The 11,002-nt window shown below is 56.4% G+C and overlaps 1 protein-coding gene across 7 annotated transcripts in view; it reads left to right on the forward strand.

Moving 5' to 3' along the window:
- TTC21A (tetratricopeptide repeat domain 21A) overlaps positions 1-11,002 on the forward strand; it is a 41,426-nt gene that overhangs the window by 24,223 nt on the left and 6,201 nt on the right. For 2 of the 7 annotated variants that reach the window (XM_025272317.2, XR_003105607.2), the window contains exons 13-29: positions 72-229; positions 437-652; positions 1,555-1,793; positions 2,718-2,790; positions 2,903-3,013; positions 3,342-3,480; positions 3,658-3,761; positions 5,198-5,386; positions 6,249-6,359; positions 6,968-7,049; positions 7,802-7,952; positions 8,384-8,545; positions 8,660-8,867; positions 8,953-9,177; positions 9,663-9,783; positions 9,952-10,019; positions 10,121-10,203. In XM_025272317.2, coding sequence (XP_025128102.1) covers positions 72-229; positions 437-652; positions 1,555-1,793; positions 2,718-2,790; positions 2,903-3,013; positions 3,342-3,480; positions 3,658-3,761; positions 5,198-5,386; positions 6,249-6,359; positions 6,968-7,049; positions 7,802-7,952; positions 8,384-8,545; positions 8,660-8,867; positions 8,953-9,177; positions 9,663-9,783; positions 9,952-10,019; positions 10,121-10,198 — 2,435 coding nt within the window. In that variant the 3' untranslated portion in view covers positions 10,199-10,203. Of the gene's footprint in view, positions 1-71; positions 230-436; positions 653-1,554; positions 1,794-2,717; positions 2,791-2,902; positions 3,014-3,341; positions 3,481-3,657; positions 3,762-5,197; positions 5,387-6,248; positions 6,360-6,967; positions 7,050-7,801; positions 7,953-8,383; positions 8,546-8,659; positions 8,868-8,952; positions 9,178-9,662; positions 9,807-9,951; positions 10,020-10,120; positions 10,982-11,002 lie in introns of those variants that run through there. The other 5 variants (XM_025272321.2, XM_025272319.2, XM_025272320.2 and 2 more) reach the window with 5 other exon arrangements.

An 11,002-nucleotide genomic window follows, 5' to 3' on the forward strand; every position in this document is an offset into this window, starting at 1 on the left:
CTGCCTTTATGTGATGGGTCCTGAGAGTCCCCAAGGATCCCTGGATATAGGGGTTTGTTTCCTGTTTCTAGGGGAGTTAGAGCATGCCCAGAGCACCCTGCAGCGTTGCCTGGAGCTGGACCCCACCTCCGTGGACGCCCACCTCCTCATGGCTCAGATCTACCTGGCTCAGGACAACTTTGCCATGTGCTCCCACTCCTTGGAGCTGGGCGTCAGCCACAACTTCCAGGTGGGGGTCCCCGATGCCCTGTCGCTGCTCAGCATCCCATAGCCCCACTAGCTTCAGCCCCTACTTGCCTTGGGAGAGTAGCCCCAAGAGCTGCCAGAATCCCTCAGCCCCTTCTGCTGGCCCAAAGGCACGGACTGGCTCTGTGGAATCCTGTGGCTTTCTCCCCTATGGGAGTTGGAGCCCCACACTCTGCTGATGCTCCTCTAGGTCCGAGACCACCCGCTTTACCACTTCATCAAGGCCAAGGCCCTCAACAAGTCTGGGGACTATCCAGAAGCTATAAAGGCACTGAAGATGATCATAAAATTACCAACTCTGAGGACGGAAGAGAACAAGAAGTTCCGTGGGCCCTGCGTGCGCCCCAGCGAGCGGGTGTCCATCTTACTGGAGCTGGCAGATGCCCTCCGGATGAATGGAGAGCTGGTGAGAAATGACCTGCTCTGTTCTCTTGCTGCTGGCGCATGCTGGAGGGCCAGGGTAGACCTGGGAACCAGGCTCTTTGATTCTGGCTGGTGTTTCCTTGCACTTTAGTTTAGCTTTTATTCATTTGGGAGTATCCCCCTCCCCTACTTTAAAGGCTTCAGTGGCTCCCACACCCTTAAGATAAACTCCAAACCCTCCTGAGTCCTGCATGATCTGTCCCCTGCCGACCTCACTGTCCCCAGAAGGTTGTCAGGGAGGCAGAGCACAAGGCCCACCAGAGCCACCACACGTGGTCGTGCAGTTGGGCAGTGCACCTCTCCAGTGGATGCCGCTTACATCACCTTGGAGTTTTGCAGTGTGCAACCTGCTCAACTGTATGGGGCGGCCCTGGGACCTCGGAAGGTCTGGCTGGGCAAAGGCACAAAGAACCAAAATGGGCAAAGAGAGTAACTTTGTTAGAATAATTGAGAGTACAAATGCAATGAAGATACAATTCAAATATACCTTTATGTGCCCAATTCCATGGATAGAGGAGCCTGGTAGGCTACAGACCATGGGGTCACAAAGAGTCGGACGCAACTGAGTGGCTAACACTAACTAACCATAACATAAAAATACCTTTGACTGAAAGCAGGAAGGTATAAGGAGATGCGTCCATAGGTCTCTCGTAGGAAGAAATCGCCTTCAGACTTTGAGGCGCTCAGGAGCAAGTTCTCACAGTCAGGGATTTCATGTCCCCCAGCTGGTCCTGCCCTCCAGGAACAGTGGGCCTCAACCCCGAGAAGCTTTCTCTCCCTGTCCTCTTCCTGCTGCTCTAAAGTGGGGATGGGCCATCCTCTCCCTGGCTTCCAGGTGTGGTGGGTGACAGCAAATGGAGGGTCTCTTGGGTTTCCTTGTCTTAGCACGAGGCCACCAAGGTCATGCAGGATGCCATCAACGAGTTCAGCGGCACGCCGGAGGAGATGCGCATCACCATCGCCAATGTGGACTTGGCCCTGAGCAAGGGCAACGTGGACCTGGCTCTGAGCGTGCTGCAGAGCATCACACCCAAGCAGCCCTGCTACATGGAAGCCAAGGAGAAGATGGCCAGCATCTACCTGCAGACCCGCAAGGACGCCCGCCTCTATATCGGGTGCTACCGGTGAGCCCCGGGCCACGCACTGACCGCCCCAGTCCCAGTCACGTGTCAGGAGTGTTTTCTCCAGATCGTCTTCTTTGCCCTGGGGCCTCAGAACGTGTTCTCAGAGTGTGTTTGACAATAGTAGGGAATTTCCCCTGGTGAGAATCTGAGTGTGATCGGTCGGTCAGTCAGGCCAACCTGCTGCTGAGTTGTAAGGACACAGGAGTGATCTTCCCTGAGTTCTGCTTGCCCCTCATTATGGTTCACATCCTGGTGGGAACCATGGTTCCAGCGTGGCCTGTCCTTGGGGAAATGTTCAGTGGCTTGAATGTAACCAATGTGAGTGAAGGAGGATGGAGAGCCGGGATTGGGAGCCCTCGGCAATTCTCTCTACAATTTGACGTTGGGACCTCAAGGGTACCTTTCTTGTCCCCTTTCTCAGGCAAAACTCCATCTAGGCAATTCTGGAGGAAGGGGAGGTGATACCACAAGCAATGGGAAACCAATAAATAGTGAGATGACATGGTCTCATTGAAGGTTTAGAAAAAGTAGGCTGGGACTTCCTGGTGGTTCAGTGGTAAAGACTCAGTGCTTCCAATGCAGGAGCCCTGGGTTCAATCCCTGGTCAGGGAACTAAGATCCCACATGCCACGTGAGGCTTGGCTGGAAAAAAAAGAAACAGGCTGCCTCATGAAGAAGGTTCTAGGCGTTTGGGGTGGAGGCCAGAGGAGGGGGTGGAAGTCCCGGCCATGATCCAGATAACAGATGAGGAGAGCCTGAACTAAGGGAGCTAGCACCGCGTCCCATCTGAGCCGAGAAGCATTGGGTGATGAATAAATGAGTGAGTGCACGGGTGGCAGACAGAATGAGTGAGAAGGAGAAGAGACGGATCCAGGAATAGGAAAGATGCACAGGGCTGAGCTAAGGTTTTGGTTACTTTTGCAGGGAGCTCTGTGAACATCTGCCTGGCCCCCACACCAGTCTGCTTCTGGGTGATGCTTTCATGAACATTCAGGAGGTGAGTGAAGGTCTCGTGACCACACTAAGTGGCTGCACCCCGCACCCACCCTGCCCAATCTTGCTTCTCCAGTAAGGGAGAAGAGAGAGATGGCAGACCCTTTCCCCACCAGCCAGAGAAGGCCCTGGAGGTCTATGATGAGGCCTACAGAAAGAACCCACACGACACATCCCTGATCAGCCGGATCGGGCAGGCTTATGTCAAGACCCACCAGTACACCAAGGTCGGGCCATGCTGGGGTAGGCAGGGGCGGGGAGGGCCAGCCCAGCAGGGAAGATGGAGGAGGGTGCTTGGGTGGGAGGCTGGATGCGAGGAGAGACCCCCCTGAACAGGTTGCCAAGGAGAGGGCTCAGCAACTCCCCACCACCCGCTAACACCTGCTAAGGCTGAGGCTCGAGCCCTGTGCCAGGCGGGAGGCCATTGCATCTGAGGCTTCTGTGTTCTGGAGGGGTACACAGGCATGGTGACTGCAGGGTTGGGGGTCGGGGCACAGTGTGAGGTGCCCAAGTACAAAACCCGACCTGATGCCCGTATTTCCTGTGTGCACGAAGGCAATTAATTATTATGAGGCTGCCCAGAAGATTAGCGGACAGGACTTTGTGTGCTGCGATCTGGCCGAACTTCTCCTGAAGTTAAAGAAGTTCAACAAAGCAGAAAAAGTTTTGAAGCAGGCACTGGATCATGACTTTGGTGAGCGCACCCTAACTGTCTTCCCTAGCCTGCCTTCGAGCAGATACACCCCCTCTTCTCCTGCAGGATGGGGCAGGGGACAGGCACTGGCTGGGGCTCCGAACCCAGCCCCCATCCTCCCCCAACAGCCCCCTCCCCAGGGGCCAGGAAACACTACTTTGAGTTTCCATTTTGCAGTCAAAGACATCCCATCCATGATGAATGATGTCAAGTGCTTACTTTTGCTGGCCAAGGTTTACAAGAGTCATAAAAAAGAAGATGTGACGGAAACTTTGAACAAGGTAATTGACAAGTAGACCTAAGCTGTCTATCTGCCATTTCCTGATGGAAGCTGGAGATAGGACTGCAGGTCTGGAAGGCTCCAGGCCTGGCCCTCTAGAGAGGATCCAGGTTACACCTCTGACATCCACCTTCCACTTATCCCCCCACCCTCGCTGTCTTATTGATTGTGCACGGAAGTGCTCGAAACCCGCCTGGGCTGGACTGGAGAAGGCAGGGAGGAAGACAGTGCCTTTGTCCTCAAGGATGCTTGTGCTGTTATTAATAGACAATGCCAGCAGCTCTCACGCACTGAATGCTCTGTGCCGAGTTCTGTACTAGGCTTTTTGACTTATTTAATTCTCACAGTAGCCCTTTGAGCTAAGCACTGTGGCATTCCTGTTTAACAGATAAGGCTCAAAGAGGTGAAGAAATGTACCCAAAGTCACACTGCTAGTAAGTGGTGGAGCTGAGATTTGAACCAGCTTTGGCCTGTCCCAACCCAGAGTCTCCTGCTGGGAGTGCTGTGTGCTTGCTAAGTTGCTTCATTCGTGTCCGCCTCTTTGCGACCCTCTGGACCATAGCCCACCAGGCTCCTCTGTCCATGGGATTTTCTAGGCAATGAGAGTGGAGTGGGTTGCATGCCCTCCTCCAGGGGATCTTCCCAACATAGGGGTTGAACCTGCCTCTCTTGCATCTCCTGCACTGGCAGGCAGGTTCTTTACCACGAGCGCCACTCAGAAGCCCCTGCTAGGAGACTCCTGGCCATTTTTTCCCTTCCTCTTCACTCTGTACCCAAAGGTGGGGCCTGGCACTTGCCCCTGGGGCGTGTGCCTGTGGTTGTAGATCGTCTCTGACTGCTTGACGTGACTTATCCTCGGGGTTTCCCACTGGATTTCCATTCCTCAATCTGGCCTTCGGGGAACCCAGGGCTGATCTGTAACCACTACCCAAAACTTAACCCTGGCCTCATTGTTTCCTCTTGCCCCAGTGCTCTCTGGCTACTCACTTAATCACTGTTATGTCGCGGCTATCTGTGGGGGCTGCCTCAAATTCCCAGCAGGACACTATTCAAAACAAATGCACCCAACAAAACACAGCCTGTGCTGAACACCTACTGTGTGCCTGTTCTAGCCTATCGGACAGCTGAGGTAGATTAGACACAGTGAGTGCCAGGTGTGATGGAAACAGGTAAATGAGCCGAGTACAATGGAGTGTTTTGTTGCTTGAGAGCCTTTGCTCCTGCTCCTGCCCCCACGGCAGTGCCAATTTGCCTCCTGGGTACTCAGCCAGCAGCCTTGCCTGTCCAGAGCGACCCAGATTTGCTCAAGGGGACCTGAGATGCCCTTGCTTAGACAGCTAGCTCTGAGATGAGAGCTTGGAGGCTTGCTGTGAATTGGCCTGAGACCTGGCACATCGGGCTCTGGGTTGCTCACGCAGAGTTTCCTGGTTTCCCTAGGCCATGGACCTCCAGTCTCGGATCCTGAAGCGTGTTCCCCTGGAGCGACCAGAAATGATCCCCTCCCAGAAGCAACTGGCAGCCTCCATCTGCATCCAGTTTGGGGAATACTACCTGGCAGAGAAGGAGTATGCCAAGGCAGTGCAGTCTTATAAAGATGCCCTCTCCTACACGCCTATTAACAATAAGGTGGGGTCCTTGGAGTGAGATCCTTGTCCTTGCCTTGGGACACAAAGCCTTGCAGAGCTCCCTGACTATGGACGGAAGCTGTTTCCTTCTCTGTGGTTCCCTTCAAGGGGCACAGACCCCTGGTGTAGGCAGGCCTGCAGATCCCAGGGACCTCACCCACTGCAGCCCTTGGTGGCAAGTGTAGCATTTTCAGGTCCCCTTTGCAGGTGGGGAGAGGACACTGTGGCTGCTAGGGGCTTTTCTGGGCATAAAGCCCAGGCTAAGCTTCCAAGGAGGTTTAGGGTCATGTGAGAGGCATGGCTCCAGGTGGGAAATGGTGGCTGGAGTTCACTCGAGAGGAGATGAAGAGCTTAGTGACAGACCCATTCATGTATTTAATGTGTTCCCATTTAACAGATTCCCAATATGTGCAAGCCAGGTACTGGGCCAGGGCTTGGAGACGCAGTGGGGCAAGACAAGGTCCCTGCCCCGGGCACTGGGTACAGACAAGTACATAGGCAGTTCTAATAGCATGTGATACCCACAGGGGGGTCAGGACACTTGCGAACTCAGATGAGGGGTACCTGTCCCGGAGCCTGGGGCGCAGAGGGCTTCCCAGAGGAGATGAGGTCAGAGCCGAAGCCGAAGGATCAATATGCGCTCAGTGGGCCCTGTCTCTCAGCGGTCAGTTAGAAAAAGTCATGACGATATAGTACTGGGTGGGAGAGGGGGAGAGCCAGAGACATCATCCCAGGGGGTCAGAGACATGCTTTCATGCTTTGAAGGCAGAGCTGACAGAACGTGGGCGTGCGAGGACAAGGCCTGGGTGCCCAAGCTTTCCCGTGACGCGCATTGGTTGCTCACTGTCTCGGGGCCTGTCCAGGTGGTGCTGGAGCTGGCGAGGCTCTACCTGCTGCAGGGACACCTGGACCTGTGTGAGCAGCACTGTGCCGACCTCCTGCAGACTGAGAAGAACCACGAGGCAGCCTCCGTGGTGAGAGGCTGCGGGCCCGTGGCCCCACGACCACAGGGCGGGCTGCTGGGCCGTGGGGCAGCAGCGGACTCAGCACTGGATCCGTCACCCCGGACGGGAGGGGTGGGCTGGCAGCAGGGGGCAGCAGCGACCTCCCTCCTGGGCCACATCCAAGGGGAGAGGGTGAGGCTGATTCACTCCAGGGGAAACCACACCCGCTGGTAAAGGCCAGGCGAGGACAGGTTCCTGGGGCTTCGGGAAGTGTGAGGAAACAGCCCTCCCCAGTCCTACCCCTCTCTGCCCTGTCACCCAGACCACCTCCAGGGCTGTCTCCAGTAGAGGTGGGTAGCCCCCATTCCACCCTGCTGCCCACATCTGGCAGTTCTCAGACATGGGTGAAGGGGCTGGCTCCACGGTGTCCACCCTCGGCTTTTCCTGCCTCCTTCCATCCTCACCCCCACTGCTCTCCCCAGGCTGTCCCACCCTCTGTGGGACCTTCTCCCAGTGCCCAGAGATGCTCTCTAGGAAGTTCTCTCCTACCTTCCCTCCTTCCCTGTCCTCCCTTCCCACCACAGCCTCCCCGTCGCGCCCATGCAAGCTGCTATCCCAGCATCATGTGAATTCGATAGGTGATGGCTGACCTGATGTTTAGAAGACAGAAATACGAGGCTGCCATCAACCTCTACCACCAAGTCCTGGAGAAAGCACCAGGTAACTAACTGGCTGCATCATGCCTGCCCACCATGACTGCCGCTGGCAGTTCCCACCCAGCAAGGTCTGCTCTCACCCAGAAGGGTGGGCCCTCTCCCCTCCTTCCTGACCGGGCAGAGGAAGCCCCTTCCTCTCTGATTGTTCCCAGAGAGGCAGGAAACTGATAAAGTCCCAGTGGAACGTGCTGGCCCTTTCCCAGTCCAAGGGGCCAGTTCCTGGTCTCAGGCAGGGCAGTGCTTGGTCCTGCCTGTCTGTCCCCAAAACCCAGACACTGTGGCTCAACCTAAGTTCACCTTGGGAGGTCACAGCCTCCTGGAGGTGGCTAGAAATTCTCCCCTGACATGTAGCTCTCTTCCCACTCACTGTAGCATAAAACCGCCCTGTCTTGCTGGGGAAGGGGCCAGACATGAATAAGAGGCTTAGGCTTGAGCTCCAGCCAGGCCCATGTCAGGCCCAGCAGATCACAGCTATTAGGAATGCAGGTCTTGGAGCCAGACCTTCTAGGTCTGAATTCTGGTCTTCCACTTACCTGATGTGTAACCTTTGGCAGATTACTCAAATTCTTTGTGCCTCAGTCTTCTCATCTATGAAATGGGAGCAGTAAGAGTGACTACTTCATGGTGTCTCAGTGGAGCCGCTGGGATGCCCACGTTCAGCCCAGTCCACTGGTGTCTCCTGGTCCTCTCTGCTTCCCCCTACCTGATTCAGCTACTGGTTATCACAGCCTGGAGGTTTCTGCTCTCTTATTTTAGACAATTTTCCTGTATTGAACAAACTAATCGATCTGCTACGAAGAAGTGGCAAACTTGAGGCCGCCCCTGCCGTCTTTGAATTGGCCGAGAAGATGTCCAGCCGGGTGCCTTTGGAGCCAGGGTTCAACTTCTGCAGAGGCATCTACTGCTGGTGGGTCGGGGGGTGTCTTGGCAGGCGTGTGTAGGTGTGATTAGTCACTCAGTCGTGTCTGACTGTTTGCAACACCATGGACTGTAGCCCACCAGGCTCTTCTGTCCCTGTGATTCTCCAGCAAGAATACTGGAGTGGGTTGCCATTCCCTTCTCCAGGGGATCTTCCTGACCCAGGGATCTAACCCAGGTCTGCTGCACTGTAGGCAGATTTTCTACCATCTGAACCACTAGAGTGTAGGAGGCTCTCCCCAACAGACGTGCTGGGCTTTGCCGGGGAAGCCGAAGCTCAGCTTCCACATCGGGAAGTGGGGAGACCAGAGATCCTGCCCTTGCTTTGCGCAGATTCTCGGAGTGACCCCCGAGTGTTCCTGTTCTCCCCGGGCCTCAGCATCCTTATCTGATTCTCGGGGTTACTCTTCTCCGCTGCAGGCACATAGGACAGCCCAATGAAGCCCTGAAGTTCCTGAACAAAGCGCGCAAGGACAGCGCTTGGGGCCAGAGCGCCACCTACCACATGGTGCAGATCTGTCTGAACCCAGACAACGAGATCGTGGGCGGAGAGGCTTTCGAGAACCTGGTGACCGAGAGCAAGTGAGGGCCCAGCTGGCTGGGGGTGGGGAGGGAAGGCAGGGAGAGCCCTCGGCCTCTGGATTGAGGTCTGGCGAGGGCCTCGTGGGCAGGCCAGGCCAGCGCCCTCCTGCTCAGCCCCAGTGCCCGCAGCTTCAGCAGCAGGAAGGAGTTGGAGCAACATGGCGTGCGCACCGCCGAGAAGCTGCTGCAGGAGTTCTACCCACACTCGGCCGGGGGCCATACCCAGCTGCGGCTGCTGCAGAGCCTGTGCCTGCTGGCGACCAGGGAGAAGGCCAACGTGGAAGTGGCGCTGAGCACCTTCGTTGAGATGGCCCAGGCTGAGGTGTGCTGGCTCCCGGGATGGGCAGGCGGGCGGCATGTCGAGGCGGAGGGCCGGGCGCCAAGATGCCTGCTTCCTGCCTGCACAGAAGGACAGCGTCCCCGCCCTGCTGGCCATGGCGCAGGCCTGCTCCCTGCTGAAGCAGGTCCCCAAGGCACGCACGCAGCTGAAGCGCCTGGCCAAGGCCCCGTGGGCACTGGCTGAGGCCGATGACCTGGAGAGGAGCTGGCTCCTGCTGGCCGATATCTACTGCCAGGGCGGCAAGTTTGACCTGGCCTTGGAGCTGCTGCAGCGCTGCGTGAAATACAACAAGGCGAGGGGTGCACCGCCGTCGGGGCTGTTGCTGGGGGGGTGGTGTGTGTGTGAGAGGCACTGGGGCTCTGCGGGCAGAGATGCAGGGATAGCAATGAGATGAGAAGAGGCAGGACAGGAGGGGTCCCGTGAACCACAGAGCAGGACAGGAAAGCAAGGCAGGAGGAAGTGAACAGGGTCCAGCCACCTGCAACAGGGACGCAGATGGGGAGAAGAGATGAGAAGGGCTCAGAAAATGGAAGGGTGGCATGTAAGGAGGGTTTGGTTGGGTCAGCAAGTGGGGGGGGGCTTGGGACGTCAGAGCGGGAGGGCTGTGAGGGCAGGGGTCATTCCAGTATAGGAATAGCTGAGAAGAGGGCACCCAGTTCACCCTCTTGTCAAGGCGGGAGGTACTGTGGAGTCCCTGAGTGGTCTGGGTTACTGCACCCCCTGCCCAGCCCTTGCCCCTGCCGGGTCCCGCGCTGCTCTGACCGGCTTTCCCTGCAGTCCTGCTGTAAGGCCTACGAGTACATGGGCTTCATCATGGAAAGGGAGCGGTCATACAAGGACGCGGCCTCCAACTACGAGCTGGCCTGGCAGTACAGCCGTCACACCAGCCCCGCCATCGGTACAGTCGTCGGGCAGGCACGCGTGCGTGGAGGAGGGGCCGGGGCCGGGGCCCGCCCTCCCGACCCCACATCACAGGGCCTGCGATCTGTTTGTGGTGGGGAACCAGAGGGGTTCTCGGGTTATCAGAGTGCCACCCATTGTCTTTATCCTCCCTACACCTGGACAGGCTTCAGGCTCGCTTTCAACTACTTGAAAGACAAGAGATTCGTGGAAGCCATTGAAGTCTGCCATGATGTAAGCTCCTGACAGTGGTGGGATGGGGCGGGGGGTGGGGGGTTGGTGCAGTGGCAGGGGGCCCTGTCTGGTGTCTCATACCCTTTCTTTCTCTGCCCCAGGTCCTCAGGGAGCACCCCAACTACCCTAAAATCAGAGAAGAAATTCTGGCAAAGGCCCAAGGGTCTCTGAGGCCCTAGCTGTGGTCAGTGGGAACCAGGGAGGGTGGAAACTCGCAACCTACAGAAGTTTCATGGAGGGGGGGTGGGGAAGTGGGTCAGTGGAGAAGAGAGTCAGAAAATAACCTATTCTTCCCCATTTCTCTGTGTGTGTGGTTGATTTGAATCAAGCCTAATCTGGTCTAAAGGACATCCCAAAGCTTTAGGTTTTTAAGGTGCAAGGAGCAATTTGACTCTGAGGAAGAAAGATGTCAACCAGCTTAGCTTCCCCTGGGTTCACTGGGCAACTTCTAGTGGACCCCACTTTTATCCCACACTCTCAGGGGCCAAAAGGGAACAAAGAGGTGGTTCAAAAAATACCCTACAGCTCCTTTAATATTTTTCGGTCAGCCCATACCAGCCTCCCCTCTCCTCTGTGGTCCCCAGAGTCCTGAATTACAGAAGCAGCGGCTCCTCCCCACCAAGCCGCCCACCGGCAGGGGGCCCACCACCGGCAGGGGGCCCACACAGGCCCCTCTGCCCATACATTCTGCCTCCTGCTCCTCAAGGCTTCAGCAGGCCTCTGCTGGTTCTTACCAGTTTGGGAGTTTGGGACAGACCTCGTCACTCTTGCCTCGGGCAGGAAAAATACATCCCAAGAAAAACTAGCTCTGCGCTTCAGCTTCAGTAAAAGACAGTGCCCAACTAATTCATCTTCCAGGAACCCTTTAACACCCAAGGGCACAAAAGCAGGGGTCTCTTTGTAGATGAATGATGTTAACTGTAACTGACAAGAGGGTGACAGAGGTCACCTTTGCTGTGCTCCCAGTACCTCTCTTCCTGTTT

This window comes from Bubalus bubalis, chromosome 21 (assembly GCF_019923935.1).
Source record: "Bubalus bubalis isolate 160015118507 breed Murrah chromosome 21, NDDB_SH_1, whole genome shotgun sequence".
Classification (NCBI taxonomy): domain Eukaryota; kingdom Metazoa; phylum Chordata; class Mammalia; order Artiodactyla; family Bovidae; genus Bubalus; species Bubalus bubalis.